The 18347-nt window shown below is 38.3% G+C and overlaps 1 protein-coding gene across 2 annotated transcripts in view; it reads right to left on the bottom strand.

Annotated features, from left to right (window-relative positions):
• Positions 1–18347, bottom strand: part of OSTF1 (osteoclast stimulating factor 1) — a 58644-nt gene that overhangs the window by 11226 nt on the left and 29071 nt on the right. For both annotated transcript variants that reach the window (XM_081103057.1, XM_081103058.1), the window contains exons 3-8: positions 13581–13631; positions 10666–10729; positions 8976–9029; positions 7456–7563; positions 6449–6498; positions 1090–1168 (exon numbers count right to left, since the gene is read on the bottom strand). In XM_081103057.1, coding sequence (XP_080959183.1) covers positions 1090–1168; positions 6449–6498; positions 7456–7563; positions 8976–9029; positions 10666–10729; positions 13581–13631 — 406 coding nt within the window. The remainder of the gene's footprint in view (positions 1–1089; positions 1169–6448; positions 6499–7455; positions 7564–8975; positions 9030–10665; positions 10730–13580; positions 13632–18347) is intronic.

Below are 18347 nucleotides of genomic sequence, written 5' to 3'. Positions count from 1 at the left end.
TGGCCACATTTTCCAAAAGTAAAATTCATTTAAATAATATACTTTATTTTACCCAGTATATCTGAAATGTCATCACTCCATCGTGTAACCATTATAAAAATGATATTTTACTTTTTTTTCATAAAGTCTTCAAAATCTGGGGTGCATTGTACACCTACAGCACATCTCAGTTCACACTAGCCTTATTTCAGGGGCTCAATGTGCACGTGGCCTCTGGCTCTGTAGCTGATAGCACAGCTCTCGGCATATCTTTGGGAGAAGCACAACTAAAGTGGTGTCCAATTTTTTAGACCAAGAGTTTACATCATCAATATACTTTACATCAAAACATTCCTCTCCTCTATGCCAACATTGCTCCAAGGAGACCTAACAATAGTACATTCATTTAACAGGGCCTTGGGGCTCAAGCATCTTATATTATAGCCTTCCGGATCAGGGTGTTATGCCTGGTTCGCTGTAAGGGTTAATGAGTATTTGTGGGACAAATGGCTGAATGGACGGTCAGTCCATAATTTCACAGCCCCTCTGACTTATGTAAAAACAGGGAATTAAGGGATCTTCTCTCATTCTCTATACATCTAACACCTGCTCAGCCAGAGCAGGACACTGCAGCCACAGAAATCTTTCTTAGCTATCAAGACTTTCCTGTGAGAACAGGAGCCTCAGAAACTTTACCCATACAGCTTTCTCAGAGAGTACCTCCTCTGTCTGTTCTCTCTCTCTCTCTCTCTCTCTCTCTCTCTCTCTCACACACACACACACACACACACACACACACCACAACACATCTCACATCTTTCTTCTTCTAAGGTCCTTTAATCCTATAGAAATGTACAATAAATTCTTACTAAAATTAACATATATAATTTTAAAGCTTACCACAGTTTTAATTTAAAACTAAAAACACAAATCATCAAAAAAATCCATCTTATCATAACAACTCTGTGATACAGACAGAGTAGAGGTAAAAATCCTTTAAAATAAGGAGGCTATTATTTTTCCCACTCTTCCTATTCTTCCTGCTGGTGTAATTGGATGTAGCCTACTTTTTAGGGTAAGCAAAGACCAGGTAAACTCAGCACACTTTACCTTTTGCCAGAAGCAACTCGACAATATCTGCATAACCCTTCCAGGCAGCAGCATGCAAAGCTGTGTCTCCCAACTTGTTCTATGGTGATAAAAAGAGAAAGTAGCTTAATCCCCTCACCTTCTTCACCCAGCCCTCACAACCCCCATGCCCTCTGACGGCTGTCAGTCTGTTTACTATCTATGAGTCTGTTTCTATTTTGTTTGTTAGTTCATTTTGTTCAGTAGATTCCACATGAGTGAAATCATATGATGCCCTGGCTGGTGTAGCTCAAGGGATTGGAGCATTGTCCTGTGCACCAAAAGATTGCCGGTTCAATTCCTGGTCAGGGCGTATACCTAGGCTGTGGGTTTGATCCCCAGTGGAGGCACATACGGGAGGCAACCAATAAATGTTTCTCTCATCTCTCCTTCTCTCACTTTTCCTCTCTCTCTTTCTCTATCTCTCTCTCCCTCTCTTTCCTTATCCCTCTCTCTAAAATCAGTAAAACATATACTCAGGTGAGGATTTTTAAAAAAAGAAATATAGTACTTGTCTTTCTCTGGCTTGCTTATTTCACTTAGCATAACAGGGTGGTGAACACACAACACATTGTACAGATAATGTATTATAGAATTATACACCGGAATCCTATGTAACTTTATTAACCAATGTCATCCCAATAAATTCAATTTAAAAAATTAACAAAGAAAAAAAGTAACATTTTTAAAAATAGAGTGTAGACTGAAAACACAGGAATTTAAGCTTGCTCTAAGTCAGTGACTTTCAACCTTTTCAAGTCATGGCACACATAAACTAATTATTATAATTCTGCCCAACAGCCAAAAATATATTTTTTGCCAAGCCAACAAGAAAAAATAGGTATAAATTTGGTTTACAAAAAAATAATTAATGTAATTACCTATCCTTTTTGCTCCAACATAACTTTTAATTAATTAATTTATTTCTAAAACATCAATTTGTTATTCCACTTATTCATGCATCCATTGGTTAATTCTTATATGTGCCCTGACCAGAACTGAACCTGCAATCTTGGCCTATCAGGATGACACTCTAATCAACTGAGCTACCTGGCCTGGGTAAAAGTGACTTTTAAAAAAATCAGGTGCCTATACATGTATATAAGGATTTCTGGTACTAAGAATTAACTAAACAAACACAACCTTATTATACAACGTGACCAGGATATGTCCTATATATTTATGGTTCAAGATAGGGCATTCACACAGGACAGCTACTATTATGTTGTCTGTAGTCATTTTTTTATATGACAATCTAAGGGAAAAGAGGTCAGTGCCTCTGACTAAATAGTCAGGTATTGCACATTTTAAAAATTCTTGTAGCACACCATTTGAAAATTACTGCTCTAAGTAAACCTCAAATGAGAAGAAAGTTATAAAATCATATAAAATTCCAAAGAGGGAAAGGAGACTCAAGAGATGGGAGATGAGACATGTAGGGAGATGGAATGGGATGGAGGAAGAGAAACTGCAGTGACAGAACCCAAGCGGAAGCACAAAGGCCTGCAGAGCAAGACACCAGGAGGAAGCCAGCAGACTTCCTTCCACAGAAACCTGGCATGAACTGGGAACTGGAGATGCCTAGAGACACTGGAGCAGGAATGAGGCATGGGGGTGAAAACAAGGGTACTGGGAAAAAGTGTTTATAAGAAGTAACCCCAGAACCCCAGAACACCTGCCTCTCTCCTTGCTGCCGGAGGATTCAGTACAGATGCTAGAATTACCCTGCCAAGAAATTAACCAGAGAGTTTTCTAGCTCATGGACACTAGGTACAAAAGAATGTGGCAATAAGGCCAGGAAATACAACCAGGGGCTAGCTGAAAAACCTAAAACCTGAGCAGTAAGACCGCTCTCCCAGGAAGCTGGAGGTTACTTTGCTGTTGAAGCTGATCAGCCCCACATGTGGAGGAGGGAGGGAGCACTCATCCTGGCACATAGGGACAACCCAACAAAACAGCCAGGACTTCACCACTTCGCCCTGTGGAGAAGCCCACCAGACAACAAGCCCCACAAGCACACAGAGCTTCTAATTACACTTAAACATGAAGGGACAAAGACACTAGGTATTTGAGGAAAATCTCCTGTATTTGAAAAAGAACCAAAACAAAAAGTCCAATGAATCTCTGAGGGAAATGATACAGTACTGTGAATAGCAGGAAATGTTTTTAAAAGCTATAATTAACATCAGAGATATAAGGCAATATTAAATAATGAAACAAGAAATAAAGAACGCTATTTAAAATAACAATCATCCATCAAAAAAATACTAGACTTAATACATGAATTTGGCAATGTAGCAGGATACAAAATTAACCCCAAGAAATCTGAGGCATTTCTATACACCAATAGTGAACTTTCAGAAAGAGAGATTATAAAAAAAATCCCATTTACCATCACACCACAAAAATTAAGCTACCTAGGAATAAACTTAACTAAAGAGGTAAAAGACCTCTACTCAGAAAACTACAGGACGTTGAAAAAAGAGATAGAGGAAGACATAAACAGATGGAAGAACATACCGTGTTCATGGATTGGTAGAATCAACATCATTAAAATGTCCATACTACCCAAAGCAATCTATAAATTCAACGCACTTCCCATTAAAATACCAATGGCATACTTCACAGATCTAGAATGAACTCTCCAAAAATTCATCTGGAATAAAAAAAGACCCCGAATAGCTGCAGCAATCCTGAGAAAGAACAAAGTAGGTGGGATCTCAATACCAGATATCAAGCTGTATTACAAAGCCACTGTTCTCAAAACTGCCTGGTACTGGCACAAGAACAGACATATAGATCAATGGAATAGAATTGAGAGCCCAGAAATTGGCCCGAACCAATATGCTCAATTAATATTTGACAAAGGAGACAAGAACATACAATGGAGCCAGGATAGTCTCTTCAATAAATGATGTTGGGAAAATTGGACAGATATATGCAAGAAAATGAAACTAGACCACCAACTTACACCATACACAAAAATAAACTCAAAATGGATAAAGGACTTAAATGTATGACAGGAAACCATAAATATTCTAGAAGAATCCAAAGGCAACAAAATCTCAGACATATGCCAAAGCAATTTCTTCACTGATACAGCTCCTAGGGCACTTGAAACTAAGGAGAAAATGAACAAATGGGACTACATCAAAATAAAAAGCTTCTGCACAGCAAAAGAAACCATCAACAAAACAACGAGAAAACCCACTGTGTGGGAAAACATATTTGCCAATGTCATATCTGATAAGGGCCTAATCTCCAAAATTTATAGGGAACTCATACAACTTAACAAAAGGAAGATAAACAATACAATCAAAAAATGGGCAAAGGACCTAAATAGACACCTTTCAAAAGAGGACATTCAGAAAGCCAAGAGACATATGAAAACATGCTCAAAGTCACTAATCATCCGAGAGATGCAAATCAAAACAACAATGAGGTACCATCTCACATCTGTCAGACTGGCTATCATCAACAAATCAACAACGACAAGCGCTGGAGAGGATGTGGAGAAAAAGGAACACTCGTGCACTGCTGGTGGGAATGCAGACTGGTGCAGCCACTATGGAAGACAGTATGGAGTTTCCTCAAAAAACTAAAAATGGAACTCCCATTTGACCCTGTGATCCCGCTTCTAGGAATATAGCCCAAGAAACCAGAAACACCAATCAGAAAGGATATATGCATCCATATGTTCATAGCAGCACAATTCACCATAGCTAAGATCTGGAAACAGCCTAAGTGCCCATCAGCAGATGAGTGGATTAGAAAACTGTGGTACATCTACACGATGGTATACTATGCTGCTGTAAAAAAGAAGGAACTCTTACCATTTGCAACGGCATGGATGGAACTGGAGAGCATTATGCTAAGTGAAATAAGCCAGTCAATGAAGGAAAAATACCACATGATCTCACTCATTCATGGATAATAGAGACCATTATAAACTTTTGAACAATAATAGATACAGAGGCAGAGCTGCCTCAAACAGATTGTCAAACTGCAGCAGGAAGGCCAGGGAGGGTTGGGGGGCAGGAGGGAGGGGGGTAAGAGATCAACCGAAGGACTTGTATGCATGCATATAAGCATAACCAATGGACATAAGACACTGGGGTGTAGGGGAGGCCAGGGGATTGTCAAGGGCGGGGGGAAAAAATAAAAAAAATAAAAATAAAGATCCCAAATCCTAAAAAAACCAAAAAAATAAAAATAAATAATTAAAAAAAATAAAATAACAATCAGAGTAAAAGAAAGAGCTTAGGGTAAACAGAATTTTAAGATTGCCCCCCAAGACTCCTGCTCCTGGCACACACCCACTGTATAATTCCCTCCCTTTGAGTAGTGGTCGAGACCAGTAAATATAATAAAATATCACTCCCATAATTAGGTGTCTAATCAGTTGATGTGGAGTTCGTCAAAAGGGAGATTATACTGGGTAGGCCTGACCTAATCAGGTGTGCCCTTTCCCAAAAACAGGTATAGTGTCAGAGACACAGTCTGCCACTGGCCTTGAGGAAGAAAGCAAATAGTCATGCTGAGAACTGTCTATAGGGATGAGTGGTCTCAGAAATCTGAGGTCCACATTACTACCAGTACAAGAAACTCAAGTCTCCTGGCAACCTCAAGAGCTTGGAAAAGGATGTGATCTCCATTTGAAAATCCCACTCTAGCCATACCTATATTCCAACCTATGAAACCTGAGCAGAGAACCCATCTATGTCATTTTGGTCTACAGAAAATACAAGGTAAATGGGTGTTATTTTAGGCTGCTATTTTTATGGTAATTTGTTACATAGCAATAGAAAAGTTATAAAATAGAAAAGGCAATCAAAATAAAACATGAGGATAAAAGTGAGGAAAAATCTTAGAACTAAGAAAATTGGAGGTTCAACCTAAGAGGTCTAACATAGCTACTAATGGGCATTCAGAACCAAAGAACAAAAAAAATGATCAGAGAATGAGCATATGAACTATAAAAGAAATAATACAAGATATAGGCCCATCACTGTGAAATTTTAGAACACCAAAGTCAATGACGCCAATGAAAAGAAAAAGTAGATCACACACAAAAGAATGGGAATCAAAACCTCTCAAAAGCAACCCCAGAGAGTAGAATACCACGGAGGCATGCCTGCAAAATTTGGAAAGAAACCATTTACAACCTGTAATTCTGTCAACCAAATAATCAGTAGCAAGCTCCCCTCTCTCAGGAATCTACTTGAAGACGTGATTCATGATATGATTTTCAAGACACTATGATATGATTTTTTCATGCCCATAAGCTACACAGAAAGAACAAGACAGGTGTATTAAATGACTTTCATGTAAAGAATCTTACCTGTTGGTCCAGTTCAATGTTTGGTTGAGTAAATAGCATTTCTACTATATCTGAAATTCAAGAAGAAAAAATAATAATTTTTTAAGATTTTTTTAAAAGTCTGATAAAACTAGGCATAATAAGTTTAAAGAAGAGAATTCTTTAGAAGAATCTTCAAGAAAACCCTTACAACAAATTTTTCAAAATATATCTAAATTGAAATCTTCAGACTCTAAAAGGGAGAATTACTTTGGGAATTTTTTTTTTCCCAAACAATTTGGCTTTTGCATTTTCACATGACATCTATTATAGGAGTATTTTTACATTTGCTATGATACCTAATATTTATATCACTAATTTGTGTTTATTAGCTAAAATAAACTGGGTATCTTTTGGGACACAACCATAAATTTCCCTTTAGCTATGTGCATTTAATTTGTTGGTTTTTTTGTTTCTCATTGTTGTTGGGATTATGTTTCTGGGTTGTAGAGAGAAGTCTAAAGAGAGTGGTTGTGGCAGAATGTTGGCCAGTTTGAAATACATCTAGAAATTCCATCTGTCATTATTACGAGGGACTATAACAGAGAAAGTTTCCAAATGAATCACTAACTAAAGCAAATGTTCTTTCTCCTGAATCTAGCAGTTTGCATTAATCTTCAAATGTGTATGATCAAAGCATATGTCATGGAAAAAGCTAAGCTAGAGGAGTCCATTCTGCCCCTTTCTGCTGTAAGATTAGATATTGGGGTTTGTTTTTAAATGACTGTTGTTTTCCTGTAACTGTGCCAAGTCTGAGTAAAGGAAGCTTCCATTCTTTCAAGTCAAAAAGGTCCATGTAGGAAGGCTGACTGATGACATTCAACCTACTGTGTTACAAAGAAAGCTTCCAGGATCAGGGCTATTGGCTGATGTTCTAAAGGATTTGAAAGAATAACCATTTTGTTTTCATTTCTGTAAATCTGACTCCCCTACATGAAGTACATTTTTCAGAAGCACAGACATTTATGGTAACAAACAAAATGGAATACCTTTGTGACCCCCGTGACAAGCCCAGTACAAGGCAGTGCTGCCAGCTTTGTCTAAGCCATTGACACCAACTCGGTTGTCTAGACACTCTCTCAACCAGCTCAAGTTGCCTGAAAAAAAAATTTACATTTATAAAAACACATGAAAAAGAATTTTGTTTTTTGTTTGGCCTTTAAATCAATTTCATCCTGCATACATTTCCACTTGCAATGGCTTAATCAGCAAGTCTGAAAATAAGACCTGCTGAGTAATGCATCTATTATGGTATATTTTGACTTCCAGTTTATTAATGGAAAGCATTAACATCAATTTTTAATAGTAGGTTAATGGGAAAAGTTGCCTAAATGGGTCTGCTTAAGGTATTTTTACTCTATAAAAAATGGATATTTTTTCCTTTGTGAATTCCTGAAATTTGGGGGGGGGGGGGAGTCAAACCTAAGAAAAAGCAGACACTACCTATATTCTTATTTTAAATGCACTTTCAGTTCTTACAAGAAAAGAACCACTAAATAACCTACTCAGATTTTCTACTCATATATTAAAGTATAATACTGATTTAAAATCCCCTGGCTAATGCCCTAAATATCTAATTTATAAAAAAAAAAGTTTTAAATGTCAGTTTTGTAGCTCTACTTATGCACAATCCTAAACCAATAATTTCCTTTTGCATATTCAGATTTCAAAACGCCCTAAAATAGAATAAAAGAATCCTTGCAAACACTCCCCATGCAGGGTTTCTCAACAGTAGACTTATTGACATTTGAGGTTGGAAAATTCTTTGTTATCGGTGCTGTCCTGTAGCCTATAGTATAGTCAGCAACATCCCCAGCCTCTACCCAAAAGGTGCCAGCGGTATTCCCCTAGTCATGGCAGTCAAAATGTCTCCAGATATTGCCAAATGTTCTAGGGTGTGGAGGGAGGGAATTACCCTCAGTGGAAAACTACTGATCTACAGGATAAGGCCTCAGGTACAAGGCCCATCCCGTTGTTCCCTCCTTCCCTGATTTCACCCTTATCACACACACCATCAACACTCTCCCAAATGCCGTACCCCCAAGAAGCCCCCACCCTCCTGCCCTCCTGTTACTCATTCTGGCCTCTGGAGTCTGTTTAACTCAAACACGCTTCCACTGCTGTACATATCACACCATCTTGTTCTGTCACACACATCTCTCTCTTTCCAGACTTTAACCTCTGGGAGTCACAGACCATTCCTTTCCACTTGCCACTGAGCACGGGGTATATAAGGCACTCAAAAGTGTGAGTGACTGACAATTTAAAATCAAAATTATACGTATCTCTCTAGGATGACAGAAGGCAGAACAGAGACTGCCTCTGGGGGAGACAGGGATTTAACTAGAACGGGAACTTTCGGGGATGACAGAAACATTCTAGAGCTTGGATCTTGATCCTGGTATTGGTTACATGGCTGTACACATTTGTCAAAAGTCACCAAACTGTATAATTAAAATCTCTGTGTGTCACTGTTCTGCATATCTCAGTCGAAAAGAATCACACCTACCTCTTTTTGCAGCTTCATGCAATGGATTGTCAATGGATTCCGCCTGCTCAGCCACTAGACAGGAAAGATAAAGTATAAACCCAGCGTTGAGAGTGTCACCCAATTGGTTCACTAAAGCCTTCACAGTCCCCCAGCTCCCACAGAGCCAGGGCCTTCTGCAATCCAGCTTCCCTTACTGAGAGTGTGTGAGGCGGGGGGGGGGGGGGGGGGGGGGGGGAAGAATAGCAGAAAATCTAAATGATGTTTCCCGCTTTAAAAGAAGCTGAATTATGTGTTCAATGAAACCAAGCTAAGCAATAACACAATAACATAGCAATTAACTGCAAGTATAAACAAAACAAACAGATCCATGGCCTGCATACCAGTTTATTCAAGTATTTAATAAACAAACTTAGTCACAAAAATACAAAAGACTTTGATGTTCATTTTTATGTTCTGAAAAAGCACACTCTATGAAGATGGCTGAAAAGTATTGTTTCCAGTGTGTGTGTATGGGGGGAGGAGGGAGAGAGGAAAATATTTTGCTTCCTGTATTCAGAAAGGGCAATGAGTACACCTACCTGCCTCCAAGGAAGGTGTGTTCACTGCTATCCTAGAATCAGCAGGGGTGACAAGACTATTGTTCAAATGAAACTTCAGACACACCCCCTCCCTCCATAAAGGGCTGGAACTGGATACCCCCTTGGCTACCAGGGACCCAGGGCCACATTTTACACTCTCAGTGTCTATGAACATTTTACACCCTCGGGAATCAGGTATATTTGAGATTTTAAAGGTTAGAGAAATGGAGAAACGTTTAAAGTCTTTTTAAATCCAGAACAGTATCGCCCTAAAACCAGGGCAGGTGAGGCCCCTGTGTTGGGCCCCAAGCCTCGGCCGTCCATCCTCTCCCCTCCCCCCTCCCACTAGGAGCTTTCAAGTGCCTTCCTTGAAATTTTCTAAAGTCCCCTTCCAGTGCTTGGAACTGGTGCCTGATACCAGCCCCATTGGCCTAAGGATGCATCCAATGCTAAAGTCAATAGGAACCTTAGATGTGACTTAAATCGACCCTCTCATCATACAGATAGGGAACAGTCCTGGAGGTAGCAGTTCAGTGCCTTCAGTAAGGTGCCTGGTTATTAGTAAGTGGAAGGAAAAGTATTAGAACCCAGGACCCTTGTTTATCAATCCTGGGCTCTATTGACTTTGCCGATTTCTAGGAAACTGCTTTCTCCTCCCTCCAACTACAAGTGTGTTCAGAGCAGGGGCCACATCTCTCTGGTCAAGCTGCCCAAACCGCCCCTGATAGGCATCTGATGAACATCACTGCCCCAAAATGAATTAACAAGGCAGGGTTACTTCATCAGGAAAGAAAGGGCTGGTCTAAGAAACCATCCGTGAGATGTAGTTTAACAGCACAAAAAAAAAAAAAAAAGTTCTAAGAGTTGAATGAAGTAAAACGTGTGTTTCCTTGGAAACCCTGGGTCCTTTCAAGAATGCTACAATGCCTTTTCTTAAGCCAATGAGTCAAGGCTCAAGCACTTCTACTGTCCATGACCATTTTATTAACAGGAGGCTCACGGAGAAGAAAATGTCCTACACTGACAGACTCCATTGATTTCTCAGCCAGAGCAACAAGCAGAGAGGCCTCAGGAACCAGAGACCTGGAAGTGCACAGAGCATACCAAAGTGCAGCCCCGGCCATGCTTACCATAGTTGCTTGGGATTAGTCCAGTCCTGCCTTTGGAGGTGCCCTTCCACCAACTGGTATCACTCTGGGGAAAGAAGAGTTTTAAGTGGTACCAAATCCAGTGTACATTCAATCACTTTTAACACCATTGGACTCTCATGGAGCGTACCAGCTCTACAAAATGCCCATCGGCCCTGCTCACAATCATCAAGCTTCCTCATTTCCTAGTTACGGGTGGTCATACATCTTATCACTAAATTACAAATATTCACACATCTGTCTGCAACAAATTAAATGCATTTCATCACAGAGCCTCAACAATCAAACAGATCAAACTGAGATAATACGAAGGAAAAGAAAAAAATTACATTTGGTTTATACAGAACACGTATAGAATTTTTTGTCCAGACTAATTTTTATTAGTGTCAAGACTTTTTGTTTGTTTGTTTTCTAAAGATCTCTTTATTTCACCTTTATTTTTGAGATAAATTTTTATTACAGATAATCCAAACCTATACAAAAGTAGAAAGAACACTAAATGAACCTACACATACCCATTTTCAACCACATGAATTATATACTTATGGAAAATATTGCTTCATATACACCCCTACCTATAACTTCCTTCCCCTTCAGATTAACTTGAAATAAATTCTAGACATCATATTAGTTCAATATCTGCAAATATTTCACTATGTATCTCTGAAAGATAAGGACTTCTCAGACATAATTACAACATTATCCCAGATTCAAATTTTTTCAACAATTTCTTAGTATCATCAAATATCTAAATCAATACTTAAATTTTCCAGTTGTTCCATAACTTGGAATCCAAATAAGAGCCAAACAATAGGATTGATTGATTTGCCTCTTAAGTCTCTTTTATTCTATAGGTTCCCCCTTCATTTGTTTTTTCACTCCTTCACACTCTACTTGTTGGAAAAAAAAAAAAATCCATTTTTTTTGTAGTTTCCAACAGCCTGGCTTTTGCCTGTTGAATTCCTGTGTTAGCAAAAATGTGTTTTTCTGTTCCCTGTATTGCCTCTAAATTGTTCATTAGTTTTAGAGGCTTAGATTTAGATTCAATTTTTTTTTGGCAAGACTATTTCATCTTGATCTCTCTCATCGAAAGACACACAATGTCTGGTGATCTCTCCTTTTGGAATGTTAGTAACCACTGAAGAGCATTATCTGGATCCATTATTTCATAGGGTTTGCAAAAAGGATGACATTCTAATTCCATCATTCCCACTTCATTTAAATAACTAGAATACCTCTTTAAAGAGAAACTCTCCCTCATCAACTCCCACACTCTCCAGAGATGAAATTCATGAAAAAGGGCAGAATAAATGCTGATTATTCACTGTAACAGATGTCAGAATAAAAAGTTGGTTCCCTCACATCCCCTCAGGGTGTCTGATAATGTCTATTTTGATATATCATAAGGAATTCATAATTTAAGCATAGTAAATGTGTTTCAATCATTGGGAATTGCTACTCTAATTGACTGCTCAAGCTGTCCTGTCTTTGGCTAGTGGCAGCCTCTCCAACATAGTTCCTGTGTCTTTCTAACATGACCCTAGGTCAGTGATGGCGAACCTTTTGAGCTTGGCGTGTCAGAATTTTGAAAAACCCTAACTTAACTCTGGTGCCGTGTCACATATAGAAATTTTTTGATATTTGCAACCATAGTAAAACAATGACTTATATTTTTGAAATTTATTTTATATATTTAAATGCCATTTAACAAATAAAAATCAACCAAAAAAATGAGTTCGCGTGTTAACTCTGACACGCGTGCCATAGGTTCGCCATCACTGCCCTAGGTAGTCTTGGTAGCTTCCTGGCATTCTAAAAACAAGAAATTAGGGATTATCTTGTACCTTAACTGCCCTAGACCTGGTACCAACAAAAGAGCCTTGATCCTTTTAATGGGAAACAATATAGAATTATTAGTTGGTTATTTTTTTTTCTAGGCCTTTTCAAAGCACAGAGTAGGAGATAATGCCTTGTTTCATTTTAGGTAAAATATGTTCTATTCAAATGCAGAGCTACAGGGTTTTTACTTACCCTCGTTGATCTTACATCCATATATTCTTTCTTGCAGGCTGAAAATCCCAGTTTTCAACATCATTGACCTAATGACTCATTTGCTCCAAAATACACATGCTACTCTCTCAGAATAGTGATAGTAACAATCTCCAACAAAATCATGCTTAAAAATAATTTACAATTTTTTTTTGGCAGTTCTTTTTGTCCTTCATCCATCTTCTACTAGAGATGTCAGTCCAACTGCTGAGTTTTAAAGTCACTTGGAATAGATCCTCTCTGTGTGGTTATTACAATGAAGTTCACTTGATTTGGGCTGCTTTTAATTTTCAGGGATTGCTTTTTACCAATTTAATTGTATGACTATGAAAAAGTTTACATGATTCCAAAGTGAGATCTCCAAAATAAAGTATAATTTTTTAAAAGTCTATCTTCCATCTATGTTCCCTCTACTCTATTTTCCTTCCCCCGTCCCCCGAAGAAACTATTTTTCAAATTTTATTTTATGACTCCTCCTTTGACTTTTTATTACAAATTGAAGAAAATAGGTTTATGTATATCCTCTCACCTTTTCTTAGATAAGTGATGGCCTGCTATCCACATTTGTTCATCTTGCTTTTTTCACTTAAATTACTCCACAGTATGGGTATTCCTTACTCTTTGTAGCTTCATCACACTCCAATTCAGCGGTTTATTCAACTATTTTCTTGTTTTTCGACATACGGGGTATTTTTAATCTTATGCTATTATAAACTGTGCTAAAATGAATAGACTTGAGCATATGTATTTCTAGATAGAAACACATTTAAATAATGTTATGGCTATACAAAATAGTCTTATACATCTTTAATTCATACACGGGATGACAAAATTTTAGCTGGGCTTACCATGTCAGTAATGTAGATAATATCACCTTCCTCAAAGTACAATTCATCTGGCTAAAAGAAAAAAAATTTTTTTAAGTTTGACTCCATGTGATAGTTTCATGAATTAGAATATGATTATGATAATTATATAGATTCCATATAGTAAAGTATTCAATGTGGTTTTAAATTACATAAACCATGAAGGAAAAATACCACATGATCTCACTCATTCATGGATAATAGAGACCATTATAAACTTTTGAACAATAATAGATACAGAGGCAGAGCTGCCTCAAACAGATTGTCAAACTGCAGCGGGAAGGCCGGGGAGGGTTGGGGGGCAGGAGGTAGGGGGGTAAGAGATCAACTAAAGGACTTGTATGCATGCATATAAGTATAACCAGTGGACATAAGACATTGGGGGATAGGGGAGGCTAGGGGACTGTCTAGGGCGGGGGGATAAAATGGACACATATGTAATACCCTTTGTAATACTTTAAGCAATAAATTTAAAAAATAAATAAATAAATTACATAAACCATTTCACGAAACATTATTAACAAATTGGCACATGTATCAAAGCTGAACTTTTCCCATTTGAACTTCAAGGAATTATAACAAATAAAGATTCCCCAAACACACATATCATATTCTTCCACAATGAAAGGAGGGCATTTTATATAAAAATAGAATGTTAAATAAAACTTCTTTCTTATAGAAACTCCAAAAGGTGATACATATTTCTTTATCTATATATATAAAAGCCTAAGTGGTCGTTACGACTGGTTGACCTCTTGACCAGTTGCTATGACGAGCACTGACCACCAAGGGCCAGACACTCAACACAGGAGCTGCTCCCTGGTGGTCAGTGCACTCCCACAGCAGGAGGACCGCTCAGCCAGAAGCCAGGCTCATGGCTGGCGAGCACAGCTGCTGCAGCGGCAGACAGGTGCAGCGGGGCCGGGATGAGCAGGAGCAGCATGACGCTTGCCCCTAGCCGCGCACCTGTCACTTCGTGCACTGCTACATCCCTCAGGGGATGTCGGACTGCTGGGGATCAGGGATGCTGGCCTGTGGGGATCGGGCCAAAACCGGCTCTCCAACATCCCCCGAGGGGTCCCGGATTGTGAGAGGGCACAAGCCAAGCTGAGGGACCCCACCGGTGCACGAATCCATGCACCAGTAAAAGGATAAATGTCTAGAATTAAAACCATGGCAAATGACTAGAAGCTTGGCTCTTTCCTAAATGATTAGGCTTCAATACTTAAACACTTTCATATCAACATCCGTTAAATGCTTTGAGAAAACTATTATCCTATCTCTTTATGTTCAGAGAGAATGAACATTTTATATGTGAGAATAGTTAATACACAATTCAACCATGAAAGATATGGAGCTGATAGATACGACCATAAGCAGGTAAGGGATTAGTTGATTACAGTTAGTATGTGCTCTGGCCCATACCAGCCAAATGTCTGACACACCCCTTGAACAAATCCAGGCACTTTAATTAAACATCTTCTTTTTCCCATTAGTAGATAACACTTATCAGCATGACCTTATGAGTAAATAGGACGATGTATTCAGAGGGAGTTTCAGATATTGAGAAATGTTTACATTGTCATGTTGAGTGAAAAATGTAGGGCACAAAATTTCACACAGGGTAAGATCACAATAATGTATGAAATAAGTATTTTCAAATATTTCTACTTTTATTACTTTCATAATTTTAGTTGTAAAAATACTTTCTTCATAAGAGGCTTTGGTATTTCCTATTATAGTTATTCTTCCATATAAATAAAATCTATGCTAGCAAAACAAATTATTTCATCCATTTCTTTTTCCATTTGTTTATCTCCTCTCTCAGTCACTGACCAGGGTAACTGAGTGAGGAGATGACTTTGCACTAGCAATTTATTTAGTATCAAAGCTGATCTATATCATTGTTATAACTATTTCCTCCAAATATAAATGAAGACTATAACAGCTACATCATGCTTTAAACAACCACAGTACATGAATATTTACATGCATTATGAATTCAAATATCACAATTAGCAATTAATGATAACAAAAAATGGCTAAGTTCCTTTAAAAGGTAACTTTCTGAAGCATTTGTTACATTTACACTTTTATTTACAGAGACTATACTTACACATAGCACCAGCTATGCAAGATTAATTGAAACTATGTAGACCTGATGATACACATTTTAATAATATTTGAAATGGGCATTTAGGAGGAAAAAACAAAGCCTGCCCCTTAAGATTTTCTCTAACTCTTCTCTAAAATGTTCTGATGATCTATGATCGATATCACTACCAATATGTGATGGACATAGAAAGTGATTAGGGAAACAAACTATTTCCTTTTGCATTTCCCTCTCAGAGAAGCTAGAACGGGGACTCACTCACCATTACAGAAAGCATCCGAACTAGACATAGCAGCCGCCCCATAACAGTGAGGTTGGCCTTACTGGCAACACCATTTGCCTGTCTCTCCTTCAGATGACAGTAAGAGATGGGAGAAGAGAATGAAATAGGATATAAGAAAGTATGGAAAACAGAATATATGTGAAAATGTAGCCTTTTTTTGGAGTGACTAAGTTTCCTGGAGTTTTGAAGGAGCTCAATGCCTTGAAGAGATCTTTCTGGTCTTAAAGCCATCTTATTCTGTACTTCTCTAAGTGCTAGCCCTACCCCCTTGTGTCTAAGAGTGAGTCCTCCTCAATCAGTGCTTTCATTGAAATTAAGGAGTCATCTCTGCCTACAGTTTTGGTCTCCTTCTAAAAACGTGAAAGCCAAATCTGCCTAAATTTTCTCATTTAATAAGATCATTCACCCTTGGAAGCAAAAGGCATATTTTGAAAAAGTACCATACAAATACCTCAACAAAAACAAAGTATACACACACGCACGTGCGCACACACGCAATCCCTGCATTTAGTCTTCCCCACACAAAAAAGGAATAAAGCCCAGAGGAATAGAAAATAAGTGCTTAATGGGTAGGGGGTTTCTTTTGGGGTGATGAAAATGTTTTGGAACTAGACAGAGATGATGGCTGACAACACTGTGAATGTATTAAACTTGAGAGTGGTTAAATTTTTTTTTTTTTAAGAAGTCAGTCTGGTTGTAAGTGTGATTGGAGTCCAGCAGTACTTCCTTTTTTGGCAGAACTCACTTACTGGTTGTGGTATAGACTGACCTTTGTTTGCGTGCTCAGGGATTCTTTGATTGTGTGCATTCATTTCCCTCCATCACCATGTATCCCCTCTATGCCTTCTTCCATCTAAAGTGGTCAATTTTATGTAATGACAATTTTACCTCAATTGTTTAAAAGGCAATGAAAGCCTAGAACAATTAAAACTCTTAATGTCTTTTAAGTAATTCTTGTCCCGCGTGGTTTGGTTAAGTGGCATCTGGAAAATGTCACTACGTACGGTCATTTTGCTACTTCTCAGCTTTCTTTCGGTTTGGTTTTTAAGTTGATGGCTGCTATTCAACAGTAATGTCTACCACAAGCCACATATTAGGTCAGACGTGTTTTTTACTGAGGCAATAAGCAGGCGGCCGATTTCAGTCAGGTATAAAAAGGCCTCACTATTTTTTTCATCTTGAGAAAGGACAGTGGGTGGTTTATTTTCTTTTTAATCAATAGTTCCCAGACACACAATGCTACTTACTACCCATAAAATATCTTCTCCCCCCAAAAAAATAGTGGCAGCTTGTCCTGAACACAGCTAAGGAGGTGGTCTACCAAGTTCTTTAGACTGTTGATGGCAGTACAGACCAACAGTCGCCAACCTTTCACACCTCACGGACCAGCAGTGGTCCGCGGACCACCGGTTGGCGACCGCTGGTACAGACAACCAGGTAATTTCATGATTTTAGAACTCAGATAGATTTTACCTGTAATAGTCACACTTTCCATTAAGAAACCACTTACAGGACACTTAATATAAATTGTTCAATGAGGATCTACTTTTAAATTCCTGGCATCATATTCATGGAACAGAAATAGGAAGATAGTGACATAGTCAAGTAAGCATTTCTCTATTTCCAGCTTGTTCTTTGGTTTTTATCCACATTCGTCCCTTTTCTCCCCTTGAAGAACCACAAGATATCAGAACAAGTAAATTGTTGGCCATTGCAACGTCACAGTGATGGGTACAACTTGGTAATATATATTCTCATTCCTGTTCCATATATTCTTGGTAACATATAATTCCCAAGGTATTAATTTTGTTGGTTTATGCAAAGATATATTTTATTTTAAAAAATTTAGAACACTGTGAGGTACTTTTGACATTTTTCAGATTTGTCAACGCAGAGCCTCAAAAATTAATAAAAAGGAAAAAAATCAAATTGATACATATATTTTATTTAACAATTTATAGTATTATTATGTCCCAGGAATTGGGTGGACACTTACAAATATTAACTAATTTAATCCTCACCAGGGACATTACCAGGTGGGTGCTACTCTTATTGCCACATTATAGATAGGAAACATATCCAAGACCACAGACCAGGTACATGGTAGACCCCAGACTTGAACCAAGACAATAAAATTCTTGAGTCCCTGCTCTTCGCTACTACTTATGCTTTCTCTCATTCAGAAGGGTCGTGCATACCCATTATTGGTCACCATGGTGTCATGACCTGGTTAAAAGGCAGTGGCCACCCTAACCGGTTTGGGTCAGTAGATAGAGCATCAGCCTGCAGACTGAAGGGTCTCAGGTTCGATTCCAGTCAAGGGCACATGCCCGGGTTGCGGGCTCAATCCCCA

Source organism: Myotis nattereri (genome assembly GCF_964212035.1).
Source record: "Myotis nattereri genome assembly, chromosome: 12".
In the NCBI taxonomy this organism is placed as follows: Eukaryota; Metazoa; Chordata; class Mammalia; order Chiroptera; family Vespertilionidae; genus Myotis; species Myotis nattereri.
The sequence above is the reverse complement of the archived record's forward strand: the minus strand, read 5'-3'. Positions and strand labels throughout refer to the sequence as shown.